At 41.2% G+C, this 24,573-nt stretch overlaps 1 protein-coding gene across 3 annotated transcripts in view; it reads right to left on the bottom strand.

The window, feature by feature from the left end:
* GLIS3 (GLIS family zinc finger 3) overlaps window positions 1-24,573 on the bottom strand; it is a 524,679-nt gene that overhangs the window by 27,326 nt on the left and 472,780 nt on the right. For all 3 annotated transcript variants that reach the window (XM_060102230.1, XM_060102228.1, XM_060102229.1), the window contains 2 exons: window positions 19,690-19,858; window positions 1,795-1,970 (listed from right to left, as the gene is read on the bottom strand). In XM_060102230.1, coding sequence (XP_059958213.1) covers window positions 1,795-1,970; window positions 19,690-19,858 — 345 coding nt within the window. The remainder of the gene's footprint in view (window positions 1-1,794; window positions 1,971-19,689; window positions 19,859-24,573) is intronic.

The raw sequence follows: 24,573 nt of genomic DNA, 5'->3' as shown, positions 1-24,573 counted from the left end.
TGAATCTCCCCCACATTAGAAGAGCTCCTTGTCGGGGTTGGGAGGCCCCCCTCAGAAGACAGAGTGCTCTGTTTGTCTTCCTCACACATTCATTGCTTTACACATAGTAGGCACTCAAGGAATGTTTCTTGCTTGAGTAAACACATAATAAAGCTTGAGAAGAAATTTACTGACAGAAGAAGGTAAAAATTACCACAGGCCCAAGTTTTGATGGGGAACGGAGGTTTGTGTGACTACTATCAGGGAGAGGGGAGAAGCAATGGATGGAACTTTGAGCCAGAGCCAGTGGCCCTGGGCTTCCCAAGATTCTTCCCTTCCAACAACCTGCCACTGTCTGCATTTTGTCTCCTTGTTGGCTGTCTAGACCCCTGCTTTGATGTTCTTATCCAAACCTAGCTCCATAGTACTGCTTGATTCTGCCATCTTGGGAAGTTATTCACACTTATCCACACAGCTTGAATACTGATATAGATTTGTTTGGGGATACCACACCACCCATTAATTTCAAGTAATAACTCATAAAGAGCAAACTCAGGAATTAACATGAGACAGATGGAGAAGAGTCATGCTTCTCAGGTGCTGAAACTCTCAGTTTAAATGTATGGTATCCCTTCTGCTTATACAGAAGGTGTGTCTGTCCCTAGGAAGTAAAAGGCTATGTATACTTTGAGTCTATATGATTTGACAACTCAACTTTCTATGGATGTTCACTAAGATATCTGCCCGAGTCAGTAAAATTGGTTTAAGTAAAGAAAAGAAATTAAGCTAAACTTAGTTCTCCATGCATGTTCTAGGTTAAACACATTTTGAAAACCATCATGATTCCTCTTGCCTTCCTTCCCTCCTCTTCTTCCATGAACTCATCCAGTATCTATGTGTCTTTACAACACGTGAAGAACTATGCTAAGTTCTCTAAAAGAAAGAACAGTGGGTCAGAAAATTCTGACTTTAGAAAGAAGTTTACACATTACCAGTGAAGACAAGTTTTACCCACAGAGAAGTAAATTACAAGGGAGAGAGAGCATAAGTATCAATAATATCAGAAATACAGGTGATATGCAATCAAGTGTTTAAAGCCAGGAGAGATTACATCCAGCAAGGAGATCAGGAAAGGCTTCAGAGAGAAGTGCCATTTCATCTGGGCCTTGAAGGATGGAGGGGATCTGGGCATATGGGAATGGGGGCAAAGACCTGTGAGAGGAGAGGCATGCACGGGCAAAAGGACTCCTGTTGTTTCCCTTTTACACTGTTTATTGTTTAGGAGGCAAGATGCTGTTGTTAGGGCCTAACCATGAGGTGTTAAAAGTGCTGGGTCGGGCTTCCCTGCTGGCGCAGTGGTTGAGAGTCAGCCTGCTGATGCAGGGGACACAGGTTCATGCCCCGGTCCGGGAGGATCCCACATGCCGCAGAGCGGCTGGGCCCGTGAGCCATGGCCGCTGAGCCTGCACGTCCGGAGCCTGTGCTCCATGACGGGAGAGGCCACGACAGTGAGAGGCCCGCGTACCACAAAAAAAAAAAAAAAAAAAAAGTGCTGGGTCAATGAATGAATCATCACCTTGGGCTGACCACTTGGGGGTGTCCTAAGTCACACCATCTTAGGGTCAAAGCCAGGAAGATACTGCAAGATTTCATGCTGATTAAGTGTGAAATTTTAGAGGAAAGTTATTAAAGCCAAAGCCTGGTGGTGTATAGCAGGACATCTGAAATCCACAACAGGTAACTAAGACACTTGATTAAAAGCAACAGCACAACATCACTTTTCAAAACTCAAGGGACTGTCAGCTACTTGCTTACCATGGACATGGATTCCATTTGGTTGAAAAGAAGAGTTTGTTTCTGGCTGATAAGACTTCAGGTGTGATGCTGAGGGCTGCTGGGTATGGGGAGGCTGTGTTCTCTGCATTATTGAAGGAGGAGCTGGAACTCTCCGGGGGCTGATGTGGTGAGGAGATGGAGCAGAAGGTGCAAACCTGAGGAAATAATTATAAAAGGAAACATAAGAGATGTAAAATAGCAGGAGCAAAGACAAACTCTTCAAAGCCAAATTCTAATTCCCTCTTCTGGCTGTATAAGAGTGTGACAAAAAGCCCTTTAAAAAAAACTTAAGACTTTTCTTTCCCATTTTTAACCACTGACTTCTCAATTGAGATATTGAAGGAATAAAAGAGATCAACAAAGGGAAAAATCTAGTCACAGTCTGAGTTTGTCAAGCTTCTTAAAATGCATTTCAAATACTCTGGGTTTGGTGAAATTCAAAGCACATCTTTTGCCAGACCCCTTTTCTGCTAATTTTTAGACCCGTTTGCATTTTAAGGGAAATTTAATCTGTGTGTTTCTGATTCATTTACACTTAGCTCATAAACATTTTGTTCTGTAAGACATATTTGAGGTCCAAGAAGTGTTATAAGACTTTATTATAAGCCTCTCTAGTCCTATTCTCTTTAAACAATGCATTTTCTTTTGCCAAGAATAAATTAACTTAAACCTCAAAGGTCAACTGTGGTTTGAAATCCAGAACCCAAAAAGATCTGTGTGGGTTCTGTGCTTGGCAAAGAACATTGCCCGAGGTGTAACAGGAACCTTACACACGATTTGGGACATCTTTTGCAGTCACAGGGGCCAATCATAATGAGATTATGGTAGTTTCTGAGGTGGGACATACAGGTGTTTACATAAGGTGACATCATCAACTAACCCGAGATATAAAATGGATAACTATCCATTGATCTTCTAATTATACAGAAAAATGGCAGGATGTGACTCACTAGGTTTAAAAGGGCAGTTTATACTTTCTAACATTGAAGTTCCCTTGAAGTGTACTCGTGCAAACAGTATTAAAGTTGAGCAATGACCATAGACTATCAAAACGACATTCAATCTGCCAGTTCAATAGGGGGCTGGTGCAAGTGTGGTGGAGAAAGGAGCAGGGACTCTGTCAGTGCAGTGAAAAGAAGCATCACAGGGCTTCCCTGGTGGCGCAGTGGTTGAGAGTCCGCCTGCTGTTGCAGGGGACATGGGTTCATGCCCCGGTCCGGGAGGATCCCACATGCCGCGGAGCGGCTGGGCCCGTGAGCCATGGCCGCTGAGCCTGCGCATCCGGAGCCCGTGCTCCGCAACAGGAGAGGCCACAACAGTGAGAGGCCCACATACCGCAAAAAAAAAAAAAAAGAAGAAGCATCACGATGTTAGGAAAAACTATATTAGCAATGAAGAGTTTAGAGGCTCAGGTGATTGATTGAAAACCTTAAATAGGCTGTTTCTTACAGTGTATAGAAAGACAGGCTTTGTTTTATGCCAACATGTAGATGTCGTCATCTGTGTACACCACTTATTTCATAGAAACAGGTCACTTCATTTTTCTGGGCTTTTTGTGTAGGGCCATAGGTGATCAAAGGGAGGACGAACCAGTCAAGTTTATCAAGCTATTTTCAACATTTTGAACCAGTATTTAACCAGTATTTGAACCAGTATTTAACAAGGCAGAGCTTCTACATCTGTATTGCCACAGTAAGAAACCATGGGATGAAATCCCATTTGTTTTTGCATTCCCCTTGCTGAGGTCTGATGAGACTATGTAAGATGATGTAGGAACCAAGAAGGAAGGATTTGGACTGGTTAACTTACGGAGAAGACAAGTCAGAGGAGGCTTAAAGAAACTAGCTGGGTTAGGATGCCTGCTTAATCAAGAACTTAGATCTTCACTCAGCTGGAAGAGAAGAGTAACTGAGTGTCCTGTGCCTGGTAAATATATATTTTCCAAGCACATCATCTTAACTGGAATTAGCCTGAAAAGATGTGCTGAATGGCCTTGAGGAAAAACAGAGCAAATGAACGCTGGCACTGTCCTGAGAATATCTATTAAAACTTGTATGCCGGGATTCCCCGTATAGAGGCTATTTTCTTGGGGAACATGTCCTCAATGTGTCTTACAGGCTGATCTGGGCTTGTGGGAGAGGCAGGAGGAATTGTGAGACCACAGACTTTGGGGCTAGAAGGGGTCCACATCACCAACCAAAACCAGAATTCTGTGAACGGAAGATCTCCAGGGAGGGAGGGAAAGGGGTGGATTTGAATTGGAAGGAAACCTATGCCATTGCTAAATAGCCATCTTTGGCATCTCAATTTTGTTTTTTGGGGACAAAGCAGCAAGATCCTTTGCCTTCTTAATTATATTTCTTTGTTTGGGAATAAAAGATATAACATGCTCTTGGTGTTTTTTCAGTCTTCTCTTCTGGTACTTCTGCCACCTGTCCTTTCTCTTAAGGATTGATGGAGCAGAGATGTGTAGATGGAGCAAGTTGCAGTATTTAGAAGTAGGACCTTAGTATCACCGGCTTGATGGAGGAGAATAATTTTGTTTCACAACTCCTTCCCCCACAGCACAGTAAGTCTGACTCATAAATGAAGGTTTGATTAACAAAGAGTAGAAAATGTGTATGGGGAAGGGGAAGAAGGCAAAGATTGTGAGCAATATAAAACCTTACATTTTTATAATTCGGGATGATGTGACTATAGGGTGAATTATGATTACTAGCTATAAAAAAGGGGTGTATTCAACCAACTAAAAGAAAAGAATTCATCTGAGCATTTTAGGTGTCATCTGGAATGTTAATTTCATACAACAGACCTCTATATCTATATTTAGATGATATATCTATATATAAATTATATATCTATGTATCTATCTATCTATCTAGAGAGTATATAATTATATGCTAATTACAAATCATTCTTATCTATTTATTCACACAAGTTTCACACCCTGGCCATTCTCTCTTGGTTACCACATATTACTTAATGTAATAGCAATGTTGAGCAGAGAAAAAAAATGTGGAAGTACATACGCATCAAGATTTTAGCATCATCTATCTCAGAGACCTGGGGGGAATATAATAATACTTACTGAGCCTTCAACTGACTCTACATTTTGCTTTTTGCTAATTGAGTCTGGATTTTTCACCACGTTATTCAAATAAATAAGATTATATGGTATAAATTAATATAATTTCAAAATACAGTACATCACTCCATATAAAGTATTAATAAAAATTTAAATATATACTATTCTAAATGAAATAAATGTACATTTAAAGTAGTCTTTGCTTTGGAAAGGAAAGAATTGGTACAAAAACTCTAACTTTTACATATATAAAGAAAAGATGGAAAGTAACAAGATGTGATCTTGATTGTGATCCAGACAAATTCTAGGAACAAGGAAATAAATAAGAATTTAGCACTAAAAAGCCCAGTGTAAGAAACGAGTGCATAAATGACTGACTTTCAAGTACAGCACATAGAATCAATTTTGTTACTGCCTAAAAACACTACATTGTATTTTATTGAAAGATCTCTCACAATCTATTAACTTTAATTTTTATAAACTTGCTTACTTGTTAACTAGCTCATAGAAATAGAAATAGCAAATTAGAATCAGGGATGAGAGGGTAGGAGAGGAGCAGAGAAAGAGAGAGCCGTACTGTTCAAGGCAAGGCCCTGGGAGCAACCAAAAGCAATCACTAAATCATAGCAAGAGAGATGCCAGGAATGTTATTTAAACAGCCAAAGGGACTCAAGAAACTTGAGTAGTCTGAGGCCATTTACTCCAGAAGCAAGCAAACAAACAAAAAACATGCATGCTTAAACAGAAACTTGCTAAGCAAAACACAAAATGTTATTGTTACTGAAGGTAGAGTAGAGGGGGCCTCAAAATCCCTTTTTCTTAGTGTCCTCACCTATTTTCCAACCTAGTCTTTTTAACACGCACACACGGTCAAATAAATATGATCTGAATTTTCTGCCCTAAACAGAAAAATTTTCTTTAACTCCAAAGAAGATGAATTAAACTTTTTGATACTAAAATAAATAAATAATTTTGATGCTGAGTATAAACTGCAGTGATTTATAATTTTTCTCCTAAGGAATATCTCATTCCCCCACTATGTCAGGACAAGATGACATCACTCTCATTCATTCTGAGTGACAGCAGTGTCCAAGAGCCAGAAGACAGACTGTCTGAAGTCTTTCTAGGTCCAACTCTGTTCCCCAGCTGCTGATCTGCAGTTGACATTTCACAGATTTCATTTGATATAGCTTACCAGTCTCTTCTTTGGCCTTTCATACTTCTTTGAAACAATACAAGATTGTTATGTAAAAATGCACACAACAGACCAGATTTTTTTTTTTTAAATCACTGCTTACCAGAAGCAGATCACACAAAAGCAAACCAGAGAATTGAGTCAACCATTTCCACTCATTTAGTGGAGGAGTTTATATAACCTTAGCTTAAGCCATGGTTCAATGGTTTGCAAAAAAAAAGAGACAGAGAGAAGGAAACAGGTTTTAAAGTGCTCACCAAAGATCTGGGGGAAAAAATAAAAACACCTTGGAAAGATTTCTGCAAATATTTATCTATACATATACCTTGGGAAATGTCTGATAATTTGGGGGTATTTACTTGGTCTCTTTTGTGGACTGCTCCCACCCTCTGTTCACATTGAGCTTCCCAACCTTGCAGTGATGTGGGCCAGAAGCAAAGCACTCTCCTGTTGATGCAGTACTCAATCTTAGATTGTTTCATAGAACAATAGGTCCCAATTGAAACACATAGAACTGGTGAGGTTCATGTGCAGAGAAATTGCAAATGGCAGGAGAAGCAGACGGCTGTCGTAGAAGACAGATGGAGTAGAAGTCAGACCTCCCGGCCTTGGGGTGTGGCTCCATCCCTTACCAGCCGGGTAATTTTGAATAAATACCCTGATTTCTCCCAGCCTCAGTTTCAAGTGCAAAATAAAGCTAACCTCAACTCTTACCGGGGATCATAAAATCTGCGATAACATATTCATTTATTCATTCAGAAGGTATTTACTGAACACCAACCAAGTGCTCCGAGTGCACTACGGAGAGAGTAACACATGACACAGATCTCCGTGTTTGTGTGAGAGGAAGCAGGCAGTGAACAATTTTAAACCCACAAACTATGTATTGAGCTAGAGGAAATGAGTACTACAGAGAAAAATAAAGGATGCAAGGTGAGGGGCCAGGTGGACTATGAACAATTTTAAATTAGGAACTCACAGATATCAAAGTACTTTAAACAGTGAATGTCTGACACCTTTCAGATGATTGACACATGTTTATGGAATGACTGCTCTAAATAGAATGTACATTTAAGGTATCCCTGATTTAAAATGTACCCAATGCTTGAGAGCTGTCTAATAGCACTGTGTTAGAATATCTATGAAGCTCGAAAAATAAAAAAAATCTTAGCACTCTTTTCTCTCTTGACTATGGAAAGAGGCTCAAAGAAGGCGAGGCTTTTACTCATCTGGTTAATTTCCTAGTTCCAGGAGCAGTTAGTTGTGGTCTTCTGTGAGAGTCTTGTTTTTTTGGTACTGGCTTTCCCAATGAATTATCCTGAGCTCACAAATCCATACAATCATAGAATATTGGAGCTGAAGGGCAGTGGAGCACCACTGTATCTAGCCCAGAGACATGAAATGATTTGCCAAAGTCACACAGCTAGTTCTCCAGATACCACTTTATCCCAATAAGGTAAGATGCTCTCTAGTGAAGATGCAAAGCAAGGCAGAGAGAGGGGTTGAGGGAGGATTGGAAGAGGACTCTTGTGGGCATCTGAGGTTTCGCTCCTCATTGCCAGATGATGGGGATGGGGGGTATCAGCAACCTACTGCCTTTAAGAATCTGACAATGTGATTCCCCAGTTTGCTTTGGTGAATTTGCTCATTTCTAAACTGGGGTTCTTTGTGCCCAAGCCAGGCTTATACCTTTAGTCTTTCCAGCTGGATAACGCCTTTCAGTTACACTCTTTCTCTTGTGTATAAATCCAAAGTATTTCTATGTCAACTAACAATTGTATTTCTTCAAACAAAATTTACTAATAGGCTGTGTTGCAAATCAAGCACATGTCATAAATATGTCTCACTTTTCTTCATTTGTACTGTATACACAAGCAGTGCAAGCCATGTGGGACTGTATGTTTTAGCACTGCTTTGGGGGTTGACACTTTGAAAAGAGGTGTTTTCATGATCAGCTAGATTAAATGTTGGTTGGTATGTGCTTTGGATAGTTACCCACCCCTCCTTCTTTCTTCCATGGGGGTTACAGACCTCCCAAAGAAGGAAGAATGCATCAGAACAGCTAGTTTCATTGCATTCACATGAAAAATATTATTGATTTGCTGCCAGGGAGTAGAAATAATGAATAGAAACTGGTCTATGGCAGATTTCGGGAGGTATTCTTCATATCCCCAAAGAATTGTGGGGTATCATCTGTAGTGGTTTTAAAATTCATCTGTCAAAACTAATCAATGAAAAATGGCTTTAGCAGTTGGCTGACTGCAGAGGGGGAAAAAAGGAATCCTTTTCAAAACCTAAAAAGAAAAGCACAGTTTTAAGGATTACACATCTGATTTAACATCTAAAAAAACCCCCCAATGATAATACCCCACTTTGTATAGCCAGACAGCGCTCCATTTTAGTAGTCTTTAGTGGTCTTTATAACGATTTATGAATCACTTCATGAATTCCTGGCTGAATCATCTGGGTGACTATAGTATCTACTTATACTTCCCTTCTGTCTCACAAAAGAGACACTTGGACTCAGTTCAATCCAGATTTGTCCCCGAATGAATCACAGCACGTTACTGGGGGAACTGCAAATTGAATTCTGCTTCTGAGACAATCAAGACCAGCTTTCAGAAATGAAGAAACGGCCTTGGGGAAGTGTGGGTAATTGCAACACTGTCCATCTGGGCAGGACCAAAGCAGGCCAAGAGCTGTATGTCCATCTGTGGACTCTGTTCCAAACTAGTCAAAGAGCTGAAGCCATCCCCAGGAAGGGCTTAGTGTTTCTTTCTCCTTACAAGAGTCTGGGTCAATATTAACTGCAAATAATTTATCACATTGGACGAGACTAAGACTCAAAAATGACTGCCTGAGCCTCCACAGAGCATGACAAAATGAGGGCTGTGAAGTTGGCTATAGGTGAAATGATCACCAAGGCTTTTTAAAAAAAGACACATATATATTATAATGAGTGAGTGCTTGTGGGAAATAGAAAGGGTAGAGTGTTCTGGAGGAACGTTTCTCCACTTGGGTTTAGGGAGTAAGTTGTAAGTCAAGAAAACAAAGTAATCAATGCCCAAGGCAGAGAAGTGTATTTTTTCTTGCATACAGTGACATATGGCCCACGGTATCACACTATTATTCCCCTGTGGAAATGCAAAGGGAGGAGGAGAGGACATCCAGGATATGTTACAAAAATGAATTATGCAGGACACATTTAACCAAGAGCCAGGTTTTTTGGAATATCTTGACTGAAGAATTGGCTGTGACTTGGTTGGGTGTCTATTTCAGAATCTGATGTGATGGAGAGAAAGGAAAGAAAAGTCTGATTCTGCCAAATCCTCTTTACAAAAAAAGTGCCAACCAGAAGAAAATTTATCCAGAGTGGTCTTAGACATTTCATGTCAAAAATTCTGTGGTGAAAAAAAATTCTGTAATGATATCGTTCGTCCCTTGGGCAGCTTTGAGTAGGTCAAAGCAAGGGGATTAACTCATAGTCCTGTGGCAAAGGGAAGACTTTCTCTTGTTCAGCATAGTGTTAGGCATAGAGTTCAGTCTGCTTTGAAATAGAACGCATTAGGTGAAAGAAAAACATTCGGAAGAAAGTGTGATGAGAATGCTAGATGAGAAATGAGAAAAAAAGTGTTATTTTTCTCCAAACATGAGAAAGAGAGGTATAGGTAGATTACAAAACAGCTTCTTGCATACCTTTCTCATGGTCACAAACTGAAAACACGAGTCTCTTGACATCAGAAGAACTTTTAGAACTAACTTCCAATGCAGTACTCCTGCCAAGTACAGCCAGGTGCCTTTGAAAGCCACTGCCAAGTGAGACTTCAGAAGTCAATATAATCCATAAATTTGAAAAGAAACTAGCTGGGTGGTGGTTTGTTCAGTAATAACATGTGCTGTTTATATGTGCTTTTTTTTCTTCATCTGAAGGATGTCAGGTTACTATTGTAATAACCACAAATGAATTTCTATACCTTCTCTTGAAGATGAGACTCAACAACTGGCTACAGAAATGAATGAAAAGAAACAGCATATATTTAAAAATTCACAATTAGAGAAGGACTCTTGGCTTTTACAGATGGAAAGAGCATCAAATCCTCAGATGTTTGCAACCATTTTGTATCTTCAGCACCTCATCCAGTACTATGCAAAGATAATTAATAAATGTTGGCTGTTGCTGTTGAAGAAATACTCTGTTGAAGAGACCACTGGTTCCACAGACATGGCTCCCAACTTAGTGCCAATTCTTCTGTCCAGGTGGATGGTACCTTTGTCGAATTGGTGCAAATGGCCAGTTGAATATTATATTTGTCCAGAAACCAGTTTATGTTTCTGGGGGGAGAACATCTTCAGGAGAATGATTCCAACCATTACTCTGAGGAAGATGATTAAAACAGAGAAAAGTTTTTCTCTTTGCAACTAAACAGAAAAGCAACTAAAGATTATTTCTCAGAAAAGGAGGCAAAAAGACTAATCCAAGGAACTTTGTCTCTTGGTTTCTGCTCACTTCAATAGAGTCCTCACCACTATTGAACAAACAGACCTTCGCTTGAAAAAAGATATAGTTTCTTAGGAGCCAATTTCTCCAACTACCCCCACCTGAGAGGGGAAAAGATGAAGGTGATTTCCAGATCACACTGTTAAAACATTAAGCAGAGGCTTTCCTTGGAACAGCCTTTTCTACATCAGAGATGAGGCACTTTGTAATATGTGGATATCGTGACTCGGGCTAGAATGGCTTGTGGGCTTTCACTCTGGGAATTCTGGCTCCATATGACTTGCTGTTTCAGAGGAAGCATATGAAAAGAACACATTGCCACATTTGAATACTATAATGGCTTAGCGAACTCCATGTTGCTTCACGCTAATGCACTAAAGTAGAGGTTTCAAGAAAAGGAATTCTATTTTACCTCAAGCATTCCTTTTACTGTCATGACTCACTTTCCTGATTGAAAATCCAAGGGGACTAAAAAAACGTCATCTTGGGCTTCTCATGAAGTGGATTTGTTTGGAATGTGGGAACAAAATAAAGATGGCTGATTTGGCATTCAGAGGTGAAACAACTTCATTGGCACTTAAAAATTATAGTTCCTTTTACAGACCTTCTAATAGATGGTTTGTAATGTGCGTTTATAATTAATCTAAAATGATGATATAGTGCATTGCAAAATTTAAAATCCATGGACAACAAACTGATGTGAACGAATACTTGAACCACAAGTCAAGCCATTTGTTTGCTGGAGTGACACGTGTATGCTCACATCAGCATCTCCTGCTTTGCCATGAAGTGACACAAAGGAGAATGTGGAGATGGAAGTGCATCAATCAGCTGCTCAGGGTTACTGCTGCCTTTCACACTATAAAAATGAGTTTGGACTTTATTCTAAGTATGGTGGGAACACAGATGTGAGCAGAAAATCCTCAATGATTCAATTTACATGTTAAAGGGCAGCTCCTGTTGTGGTGTGGAGCAAAGGCCAGGTGTGCTGCTAGGGTGAAAGTAGAAGGTTGTGGGTAAGCAAGACTGGATGTTAGGAAACCAGTTAGGGGGCTGTTGTACTTGAGACAGGAGGGGATACTGGTGAGCTGGGTGTGGAGGAGTGGAGCTGATTAGGCTTAAAATGTATTTGAAGGCAGAGCTAACAGGACTTACAGGTTAATTCTATATGAAAGTGCTTGGGCAAAGGGAGGAATCAAAGTTGACTCCTAGGCTTTTTAGGTTTTTAATAGTAAGCTGAAGACAGCCATGTAGACCTAGCTCATTATTTTCCTCCATTATCAAGAAATATATTGGACTCTGGCAATTAGGCTCATAAAAGTTTTGCAGACCACACTGCATTAAGGAGCTTGGGCTTTATGTAGAGAACAGGCTTTTGCGTATTTGGCTAAGACAGGTACCCTGGTGACTCTGGCATACATTTCAAAGGCCTCCATATCCTGTTATCTGCCCAGAAATTTAAATGAGAGATAGATCAGGGTGGACTATGGCAGCTAGTTCAGCAATGCCTTGTTGTTGCTGTTGCTGTTTTATTTTTCTTCCAGAGGAGCCATTCACAGTCATTAGGTAGGTAAGAAGAAAGTAACAAATATCACCAATTTCCCTGTACGTGTGACTATTACAAGTGAGTCAGGGTGGCGTATTTATAAGAAGCTATTAGTAAGGTGAAGATCTCTGTGAAAAGAAAGGTCATTCCAAAGGCCAATAACCCAACTGATATTTTCCAGAGAGGATGAAGCATGGCTGTGGTCATGGATCAATATTTAAGAAGTTTTAAGACTGGTGGGCTATTCTGCCCTGGAATAAACATCAAGAAGTACCAGGAATTTTCCACAGATTTAAAGAAAACAGAACAGAAAAAGGACCTCAAACTTTTCCGTCTAAGATACAATGCTGTAATCTCCATTTGCAAGTCTAGGATATTGGAAGTTTCTACCTCTTTGCGCTCACAGCATCAACATCAGGAACAACATTAGTTACATTCAGCAATTCTCAAGTAGGGGTATGTGTGTGTGTGTGGGGGGGTAGATTTTGGACCCCACCTCTCTTAATCTTGAACATCTGTGGATGTCTCTTTTCTAGAAAGAAACTGACCCCTTAATGGCATGTTAAATGTGGATAACTGTTTTCTGAATGTAAAGTGCTGAAGTCCAAAGAGAAAGAATGATGCTCTTGACCACATGACATTAGGTAAGCGTCCTATCAATAGACTCTAACAGAGGATGATGTAGATGCCAATACTCAGGCTGATAACAATGGATATTTGAGGCTTATATTTATTTTCTGGCTATGGCTTTTCTCAATTATTTCAGTGATAAAGATTGACAAGCTTTGTTTGTTTGTTTGTTTGTTTTGCCAGTGTTTGTTGCCTTATAAGTCAGCTATCTATGCACGTGGGAAAGGGTCTGTAATACACATCAAGGAGTCTCTGAGAGCAGTGCTCACTGGGTAAATTGCAACTAAATTATGACACACAGCAACGTGGACACTTCTTAATAATACTCAAGTCTTCTCTGTTATGATAAGAACAGTGAGGGCAAGTTATTGATATTAGAGCTCTAACTTTCAGATGTTCTGCACTTTGTCTCTAACATGGAGGTAATTTTTTTTTGACACTGACTCTTCAAAATCTTCTTAAATAGGTCATGACTATATAAACTACAAGCTTGGAATTGCAAGGGACAAAATTGTCTTTACAAATTGTGTTAAAAACAAAAATAATACAAAACCCATTGTGTTGCCTTATCAGTCTAGGATATGGAAAGGACAGCCTCTGTCTGCTTGAGGACAAGACAGATCATTCGTACATTCTTCATCATTTCTTCTTCTGTTGGGCACAGAATATGTTCTGAACTCTTGCTGGGTGGATAACAGGATATGGAGGCCTTTGAAATGTATGCCAGAGTCACCAGGGTACCTGTCTTAGCCAAATACACAGAAGCCTGTTCTCTACGTAAAGCCCAAGCACCTTAACGCAGCTCATGAGCCTCCTCCTACATCTATTTATGAAGCTCCGTCCTCGCTTGCTCTCTCTCCTCTTAGCTTTTGTATATATGACGTTGCCTGGCTGGGTTCTACAGACCTTCAGATTTCAGGGAGATATTTTTTCTTCTATTCCTCCCTCCCCAATTTTGGGTTAGGTACTCCTTCTGTATGCCTCCTCAGCCTCCTGTAGCGCCCCTTCATAGCACCCGAAATTATGATCACCTATTGACCAGGTTAGCTCTTGCTGGACTAGGTGCTTTGAGAGGGCCAGGCTCCTGTCAGTCTCATTGACCACTATGTCCTCAGTGTCCAGTATATTGCCTGGTGCCCAAATACTGACTGAATGATTTAATAAATGAATGAACCTCATTTTGATAAACTTTAATATTTTGTATGATGTGTATGATTTTAGCCATTATTGCAAACATACTAGAAGATTAAAAAGAGAGATAAAAGATTATGTGGAGAGAGAGAGAGAGAATGTGTATGTGTATGTGTCTATGGAAAAGCTGAGTGGGTGAAGATATCAGTGTCCCTGTTTACTAAGAAAGTCCTGGGGAGGGAAGGACAGCAAAGCAGCAGGCCTAGTTTTGAGCTGTTCAGATACTACAGATGCAAATATGTGGGAATAGTTAGTATTGAGCATCTAGTATTAAAGACCACAGGAGGGCTTCCCTGGTGGCACAGTGGTTGAGAGTCTGCCTGCCGATGCAGGCGACACAGGTTCATGCCCCGGTCCGGGAAGATCTCACATGCTGCAGAGCGGCTAGGCCCGTGAGCCATGGCCGCTGAGCCTGCATGTCCAGAGCCTGTGCTCCACAACGGGAGAGGCCACAACAGTGAGAGGCCCGCATACCGCAAAAAAAAAAAGAAAAAAAAAAAAAAAAAAGACCACAGGAAAGCAAAGGGAACCCCAGCAATGGGTGATGGCAAGAGACTCCTAGCAGTGTGTGTGTGTGTGTGTGTGTGTGTGTGTGAACATATATATTAGAGCAACTACGTATTGTATAGAAGTATGCAGGTTATATAAGATGCTGGAGCTTTGAGGTCACCATCCTTCAGACCAATGAATCAAGGGGAGTAATCCTTTCTAGGAATCTCCCACCTGGGCAGTGGGAGTTGGCAATGACCCCGTTTCCTAGGCATTCCCCTCACTGGTCCTTTTCCCTTGTCAAACCTGCCTTAGCATCACAGGAACCCTGGAGGTTACAAGGAAATTTTAGGTTCCTGCCCTCAAAGAACTAATAATCCAGTTAGCAAGTGGACATCTGGGAAATGGAAAATAAATGAGATAGATTTAACTGGGGAGCTGCAAGAGGCAAGGAGGCTTTCTGGGCTGAAAACTAAGCCAAGCCCCAGGCTGATAACATTTAGTGAAGAATAAGATAATAAGGGAATATCCTTATTGTCTCTTTAGGTAGAGAAAGATCCTGAATTAAGATGCAGAAAACAACCAAGCTAAGTCAGTGAGCAGGTTGGTTTGACTAGAGCTAAAGAACTTTACATAATTGCAAAGACATGACATAGAAAACAATTGCTGTTTTTAACCCCTTGGCATCCAGGAAAGCTACAATATGTTCCCAATGGTGAATAAGAAAATGCTATCTGTGAAGACCAGCCCTGGTTACCCAAAGGCATAGAAAGACCGCACATATATCAAAGTCCCTAGAATTCTAGCAGTATCATATCTGATATGAATGGAAAACAGGAAGGCTTCCCAATACTTCACACAGATTCAAGAAACTGACATTCCTTATTTAGTTAAGGTGTTTAGATTACTTTCTCCAAAAAAATTGTCCCTAACATTCTCTGCTGTTGATTCCTGTACTAGAATGCATTCTCCACGGGCAGAGCACATCCTTTCCTTGTTTTCAGTCTTCTCTGGCTCAGAGGTGGGGCTCATAGGAAGCTCTTTACATGTCGCTCCACTCTGGTAAATCCACAAGTCCCCTAAACACTGTCACTTATGCTACAGAGCACACCATATTTGTGGCCTTCTTTAGAAGGGGAGAGGCAGCCAACATGCTCTTGAACAAGATGAGTGACACAAATCCAGCTGACTTATTCTTGGGATTGCAAGATTTCTCCATCTCAAAAAGGGACTTCCATCAATGTTTGTTTTCTCTGGTCTAAAAGACATACTTTGAAACCCAATAAATTAACATTTCCGAAGACACTGAGTTCCCACTGTCATAAAGTACCACTGGCTCGTTCAATATGACACAGTAAAACACCACTTCCCATATTAATTTTAAATCAACATTAGGTGATGTGGTGTAGTTCGGCTTAAATCACTGAAACGATGTGTCATTCAGATAATATTTCAAAATAAAAATGGAACCTCGTCAAATTGAGAGAACTTGCGTTTACTTTATTTTACGGTGGTAAGGATCAAAGAAACAGATGTTAACTGCATAGATGTAGTGGACCTTTCCTGACTTATGACAGTGACTCAGCCCATTTTATTAACAAGTTAAAGCTAAATAAATGATGAATCAATGCCCGCAAAGCAGGAAAAAAATGCCAGTTTCCCACTAAAAATCGCAAAGTGGATAAACTTATTTCCGTTAGGAAAACTGCTGGGGTTTTTACTGGGGAATTTCCCAGGCAAACAGAGGCAAAGATATATAAACCCAAAGCGGAAGGTAAGCACATTTCCTCTTAGTGTTTTTATGCTGGACATTAGTGCAAACACAGTGAATAATTCAGGGCTGTTTCTCCAGTCATCCTCATCTCCAAACCTGATTGGAAGAGATAAACCTCCACACCCTTGTTCCTGCCAGTTGGGCTGGCATAGGAACGGGGCTCACATCCTGTGGGGAGAGCAGAGCAAAAAGGCAAAGCCACAAAAGTGAAAATATCCACTTCATTCACCCAGCCATGCAAAGTACACCACCTTCCTCTGCCTCTCCATTTTCCCTTCCATGATTATATTATCAGCCACTGCAATCATTTGACAACATCCTTACAAACCTGAATCTCTCAGCCATGCCAAGGTTGCCTGTCCTCATGCCATGTAACAAGCTAGGTGTTTTACCTGCTTTGGTTCATCTAATCCTAATTCCCCATGAGTGTAAACAAAGGCTCAAAAGAGCTAAGGAACACCCCATCACCTATGTGTTATTCCTGCCCAAAACGAACAAGTTTATTAAGGAGGAAAAAAAATCAGACAAGTCCAAACTGTGGAACATTCTGCAAAATAAATCTCCTCAGTTCTTTAGAAACTGTCAATGTCATGAAAAAAGCAATAATAATGAAGAAGAAGATGATTTTTTTAAAAGCTGGGAAACTTCATTAGAGTAAAGAAGACTAAAAAGAAATCAGAACTGTGATCCTTAGATCCTGGATCATAAAAAGAAAGAAAAAAACTCTAGCTATATAGAACTTTATTCACACAATTTGGGAAATCTGAATATTGATTGCATATTAGACAATATACATTATCAATGTTAAATTTCCTAAGTGTGATAATTACATTGTGATTATGTAGGCAAAATGTCCCTCTTAGATCTTTCCTAAAGTAATTAGGGTTAAAGCTCATTGATATTCTCTCAGATTGGTTCAGAAACAACAGGCAAGCAAGCAAACAGACAAATAAAGGATCTCTCAAGTCAGAAAGAGAAAGAGACAGAAAGAGAGAGAGAAGGTGGCAAAATGTTAACAGTGGGTGAACATGGGTGCAGGGTATATGGGTGTTCACTGTGCCATTCTTGAAATTTTTTAATATGTTACCAACATTCAAAAGACGAAATTGAAAAAAAAATCATAAAATAAAACAAAATGAAATGTTAAAAACAAAACCAGAAACAACCCAAGCAGCAGGAGCATCCAAGGAACACAATCAAACAATTAGCAACTGTGAGAGATGGGATTTAATCAGGTGTTTGGGTTGTTGTTGTTTTTGACTCTAATAATGGTTAAAATCTTTTTCTACATTGATTCTTTTAAAGGCTGTGTACAAAAAAGAAGACACACAGATTACTTTTTTCTTATATTCTTGTAAAGAGTCTTTATAACTACCAATAAGATGAGACAAAGAGGAGGAGGTGCCTATGGATGGTTTCTTAGCTTCACTACCTTGTAGGGTATGATGCTTGGCCAGGCAGAATGAAATGGGATGATGAAAAGCCCATGGATAATATCATTTAAAACTCAACTGGGATCTAAATAAAATCCTAAAATGAATAAGCTCATCTGAACTTACAGAAATACATCCAACAACTGGCAAGTCTGTGAACTTAATAGATGATTATCATTTGCACTGCTTTGCTGACAGATCCTGTGAGAGAAGGCTAATAATTTGTTTACACATAACCATGTACATAGAAGTGTTAGGATTAAGTCTAACATATTCTGATCCATGTTTCAATTGCCTACCAGACACATCCACCTGGATGTTTTACAGCCACCTGAAAGTCCAAACCCTACAGTGCATTTATTATCATTCCTTCTTTCCACCCTCACCTCTACCCAACACCCTGTTTTCCTTTGTTAATGGCACCATTTTCCATCTTGATGTCTCGGGGTGTAACTCAGGAATGAATTTTGGTCCCTCCTCTTTACCCCACACATATATTTATAATTAGCGATGCTGCCTCCTAACTAATAGCCCTTGAATAAATTCTCCATCCTTACTGCTTTGCCTTAGCTCAGGTCCTCATATTGTTCATAAGGACTTCTATAATAACCTCCTTCTTATTTTCCCTTTCATCCCTGCTTCAAACCTCAATTACTTTACCATCTTGTCACCTGAGTTCCTTCTCTAAAACGACAATCTGATGTGTTTCTCTCCTAATAAAGGGTCTATAATGGTTCTTCACTTCCAGTAGGATCAGGGGTAAAATCTTCAGCATGGTTGTTCCCCATGAGCCAACCCATTCTCACCTGACTTTGTCTGCCATGTCTACCTGATGATGCCACCTGAGTTACTGGCACCTTGCTCCCTCCATGTGTCCTTCCCCCTCTCATGTCTTACATATGTTCCTCTGGCTACCTTGGATGCTCTTCCCCATTTATCCATCTGGAAGAGCCTTCATCTTCCTGTAATGTCTAGATCACTCTTGTCTTTCTTTTCTCCCCCTCCCAAGGCACAGACAGAGCTCCTGTGGCACCTTTGTTACATCATTTATCCAACCAGCATTACTATATGTTGTTTGCATGTCTGTCTTCACTACCAAATCCTATAATGGCAGGACCAGGTTTTAATCATCTTTTCATCTTCAGCAAAATGTATGACACATAGCAAGTATTCAACAGGTGATTATTAAATGAACAGATGTATTAATAAAGGGTAGGCATAAAATTTTAAAATATGGCTTAGTGGACTTAAAAACACATTAAAAAACTCCTAGACCAGGCCAACACCAACAAAACCACAGACTGCTGGTGAAATCAAAGATTCAAAACTTTTACTCCTGTTGCCTATTCAACCCATTATTTTGTCTACCAAATGCCTACCATTCCAGGATTGCATAGGGGTGCCCACAAGAACTTTTTCCCATGGATGTCTAGGTCAGTTCAAGCCAGATGACAAGTGGAGAGGAGAATGAAAGAAGTAGCATGCTGTCCACACCACTGGAGGACTGGGCAGTCCAAAGACAGGGACCGAAATGTCAAGATTGAAAAATTTTCTTCCAGAAACTCTTTATGAGGGTAGTATCAACATAAAGTATTCAGTGAACAGCCCCTTTCTGGTAGTGCGTATAAAATCCTGTGCCCTTTTATGCTGTATTCTTAAGATAACACCACTGATCTATGTGCTGAAGGTACCATCTTACATCTGGAAAGCGTGTCAACCTGTAGGGACATTACCTTAAAATTGAGTCCCTGAAACAAACTGAGGAACGACAGGAACATTCTGATGCATTTTCCCAGCATCAGACACTTCAGTGGGCTATTGCCAGTATCTTTATTTTTTTTCCCCATGGGAAATAAAACAGATAATGAGATATTCGGTTCACGCGTTTTGTGCATGTACTTTTACAATGTCACCTTTGGGTAATTCAACCCACCAATGGATTATTAATAAACTTCAGCAACTGTCAAAGCTCTTCTTGGTGGAGGGAGGTTTGGCGGTGCCACCTATTAGAAGAGAGAGACGGATGGCCTTACCTCTCAGCTCCCGCGTCCGCAGCTGTGGGTGCAGGTAACTGGGAGGAGGGGTTGCGGGAGCTCCCCTGTACATTATGTCCCGGAGAAGGGTGACTGACAGGATGTGGGGTTGGCATGGCCCCAGCAGCTGTCCCGCTTCGGCTTGAATGATTGCTGGAGAAAACTGAAGCTGAAATCAAGGGAGAACAAGCATCAGACTGCGCCCCAAATGAAGCACGCACTCTTTAAATACTGAAGGCTGACAGCAAGCACATTTTAGGGGCTTGGTTGTTTTTCTCTTCAGTGGTTTTTAAGGGAACAGTTCTTCCCTTATTGGATATACACAGCTTTTGTGTTCACAGTGGAACAGGTTCCCCGGCTAATGTGCCTTTACTGCTGTCTGAGGAGTCCATGTTCAGCTCGCTCCAGGCTGACATTCATGGTTCGTCTCATAAGAGCTGCCTTGCCCGGCAAGTTCCCTGTCTGGACACTGTATAATTAGCCAATCTTGTAATGTCTGCACCTGGGCGAAGGTCTCTGTATTAGCACTTTTCAGTCACAGGGGAGGACAGTCAGGTAACAGAATATGCGGTCTGCTGACCCAGAAGGATACAACACAGGCCTTCTTCCTCTTCTCGATGCTGCAGTGAGGCGCTGTGGGTCATGCCCAGTCTCCGTGTCACTGCTAAATCAATGTAATGAGAACAGAGCTTCCCCTGATCCTAGTACCAATGCAGCATCCTACATTCTTTTAACTTCAGAGTCTTACCGACCCTGGGCATTTCCCAATGGTGTGATGGATAAATGTACTTAGTCTTCAGCAAACATGACTCCTGTCCCAACACCACAAAATATGGAAAAGGGGCCTCAAAAACAGCTCCGGGATCTTCTCCTGCTGTTGTCTATTATGACACAGAGAGTGAGTTACAGCCTCGCTGTTGGGGGCAGCCTAGCCTTTGAGAACTGTACGTGACCTCAAACTTAAATATGTGCCCATTTAGACGGCTAATTGGTACCATGTCACAGAAGAAACTGGGGCTTGTCACTTTCGGAGTCTATCACTATCAGAGAAGCTCTCTCAGTGCCTGGATCTACTCAGCAGACGTCTCATTATGCTGCAATCATACCAGCATCATTATGCTGACTCTCTTTAACTTCCTTCTCTATACAAAGCTATGCCAAGCTTTATACCCATCTTTGCTCTTTTTGAACTTACTCTACTGATATCAAAGAATAAATGGATTTTTAAAAAATTTAAAAAACCAGGTTCAAGATTAAGAAAAAGAAGCCACATAATCAAAGAGATTTGAAGGTTTGAAAGTTCAGGGAGCTGTATTTTTAGACCAGCACCACTTTTCTCCAACCTCTCCAAGATAGAGTTAATACCCCCAAATGACCCAGCCCCTGAAAGCTTAATCCAATGGAACAAGAGTTCAAGTACTTAAAGGAACTCCTGAAGAAGCAGAATTATCATCTTCGCGCTCAAAAAGCTACTGATAGGAGTGTGATCTCATTTGAAGGTTTTATTTTTGGTAAGTCAGCATTGTGTCAGGTTAACTCTTGTCCTTAGACGCCTGCATCCTCCACAGTCTTCCAAGTCCTGAAGAGGTGGTGAGACTAGAAAATGCTTACCAGCTCAAAAGGGCAATGCAGAGCTTCTGCTGTGTGTCAGCCTCCAGAAAAGTTGCACATTTGCAAACTCACTAGAGTCACCTTATGGATCACTACCTCATTTATGCTCAGCTTGCTCAAGCAACCACATTCTGCTTGTATTCCAAATAATAATTTTACCCATGGGAGAAGGCTGTTTGGATTGACTGCGGCAATAGTTTCAATACGGTGTTTGTCAGCATGAAGCTTGGTGTTTTATACACTATTCCAAAAACTAATGGAATAATAAGGTCACAGAGACACTGTGGAAACACAGCTAACTTTTTTCTGCCTTAATGTAGAAATGTGAGCTCTCCTATTTATTTTGTTGTAGTTGCTGAATGTGCCCATCACATTATCCGCTGGAGGTATTTTTGTATATATGTGTGTGTGTTTTTCACAGAGAAGTGCTGCCTTGCTGTTTACAACCCCTGAGCAACAGAGAAACTTGGTGTACACACTCCATGCTCTGCTCTATGCTTCAGTAGAAAATCTGCTGCTTCCCAAAGGCCTACATTAGCTATATTAGCCATGTTTTTGCATTAGTTGCAAAGAAATAGGCTGGGAAATTTGGTATTGTGTGCAGCCTGCCACACACTGAAAGTTAGGCCTGGTTAAGGTCCTCTCCTTCAGCCCGCTTAATAGCCAGGACCAACCATCCATCATCATGCATCCATCCATCTATCCTCCAACCATTAATTTTTAAATTCAATATTTATTTGGTGCCTACTACATGCTAGCCACTCTACAATATGTGCGCCCCTGTCCTTGCGGAGGTTGCAGTTGAATGAGGGGAACATACCTCTATAAATCCTTATACCAAAATACTGAGACTTACTAGTATAGAACATCAAACGGTGTTCAACACGCTGCGTGTTTAACACGCTATCTTATTTGTGCCCCCCAAATCCCAAAATGTGTCCTAAACTCTGGCCAAATCAGACAACTGACCACACCTCAAATATGTCATGGCAATTTAAGCTACTATGCTTTTGCCTGTAATGTCCTCTACCTTTCTGTACTTATTATTATTATTATTATTATTTTTTGCGGTACACGGGCCTCTCACTGTTGTGGCCTCTCCCGTTGCGGAGCACGGCCTCCAGACGCACAGGCTCAGCGGCCACGGCTCACGGGCCCAGCCGCTCCGTAGCATGTGGGATCTTCCCGGACCGAGGCACGAACCCGTGTCCCCTGCATCGGCAGGCGGACTCTCAACCACTGTGTCACCAGGGAAGCCCTCTGTACTTATTTTAATATTTTTGCTGTGTGTGCAGAGTTACTTGCATTCTTCTCATTCCCCTCTCAGCAGCCAATTATTCCACAAATATTTACGGAGCACCTACCATGTGGCAGACACTGAGCCAGGTCCTGGGATAGACTAGTGAACCAGACACCCTTGGTGCCTACTGCCTCCAACACGTCATTCATGTTTGTTGAGTAAACAAAGATGAACACAATCTAAATGCCACTGGAGCCCGTCTTGGGCTCTGTGAGTAGGACAAGGACAAAAAGGAACATTTATCCACCAACTCCTGTTCCCCACTGGTAAAGGGTGTTATTTCTCTCACACTTCCAAGTAGGCATGTGCACCACAGTGGCTAAAGGTTCTCAGAGATGCCCAATACCAGGGCATCAGAGAAGCCTGGGGACAGAAAGCCAGTGCAGTTGAGGGGAGGTGCTGCCAAGTTATGCCTGGTTGCCATAGCAATGGCCACTGGTAGGAACACGTGGTGAAGGGGATGTGAGGTGGGACCTAAGAGGTGTGTGGTTTAGGGCCGAAGGCTCAGAAACATGCCCTCCAGCTGTGCTGAGGTCACATGTTGACTGACCAACAGTCAAACACACATCTACAGCCCTTCCTTCCACTGCTACAGCCAGCGAATGACACTGGAACAGGAAGAGACCCTTTGACTGGAGACCCCACGAGACGAAGAAAGGGAGGCTTTAGGGTTCAATTTAAAGTATATAAAAAAAGTGTATGAAACAGTTTCTTACGTAGGGTGTAAGAAATTACCTGTCAGCAAAATGAAGCCTGGGACTTGCCTCTATATTCTAACAAATGGGATGAGAAAGGTAAGACAAATTCTCTTCTGGTTAGATAACCTAGAAGAGGCTTATAATTCAGTGTCTACACAGAGCACTTTGCATGCAGAGTCCAGGGCAATGTTTGTGGATGTTGCCTGGGACCAATATAATGACCAGAGATTCAGAGGAAGTAACAATAGAGCATGGCTTTCCAACATTCATCCAACTCCCATCTCACATAGCCTTCATATAAAATGGACAAAACTCTGCTGTCAGGTATCAGTGGCTTCAGTAGGATTGCCTTTGACCTCTACCAAAGATCCACATTTCTTAGAAATTGGCACTATGGCACAGGAAATGCCTCTTACTTACACTGACTTCCAGGAATTTCCAGCTATCAAAGTCATACATCCAGGATTCTATCTTACTATAGTCTAAGAGTATTCATTCATTCAAACACAATTTTCCAGCCCTTACTCTGTACCAGGCAGGCGCTAGTCTCTTAATGTTTGAAGTCAAATACCTGAGACCTTCACACAGACCTGCCCACCACAACAAATACTTACAGACAGATGCTCAGGCTTTGCCAAGTGATATTTTTAACCTCAGGAAGAAAATCTCCATGTCAGAGTGCAAGTGTAAGGTCATTCACAAAAGGAAAAATTTCCTTCCATACACACTCAAAATGATTTTCCAAACTCCACTAATGGGGCATACAATGAAGCCTATCAATCAAAGCATAAGGAAGAGAACTGAACCCTCCAGCATCTAGGGCAATATTAACAAAACTGTTGTGATCAAATTAACCAGCACACACAGGCTACCTACGGGGGCGGCCTTCATTGTCTAGTGTCACCTCAGGGGTCAGTGTTGATTTCAAGGCTGGAAGAGGGCTTTTAGGTGAGCCTCGAGACTGCACTGATGACTGGCAGCTGGAACAACTGATTAGGCACGGCGGAGCAACATATTGGAAATTCTTATTGCTTTTGTGATTAAGAGATGGTGGACTCCCCAAGGAAATAAAAGCTTGGTCTTGAGATGAATTTGTGAGCCCTACTTCCAGCAGAGGACCAGGAGCTGGCCTCCCTGCTGCTTTAGTCTTTCTTTCTCTCTGGGGCTTAGCTCACTACAGTCCCTCATCCCATCTCCTTATAGAGGTAGGTGGAGGTGACTCAGTTGGGCTTTTTAATTTTGACAAAGCAGCATTTGTTGATCTGTGTGGTCCCC

This window comes from Mesoplodon densirostris, chromosome 6 (assembly GCF_025265405.1).
Source record: "Mesoplodon densirostris isolate mMesDen1 chromosome 6, mMesDen1 primary haplotype, whole genome shotgun sequence".
Taxonomy (NCBI): Eukaryota; Metazoa; Chordata; class Mammalia; order Artiodactyla; family Ziphiidae; genus Mesoplodon; species Mesoplodon densirostris.
Note: the sequence above shows the minus strand (reverse complement) of the source record. Positions and strands in the feature narration are given on the sequence as shown.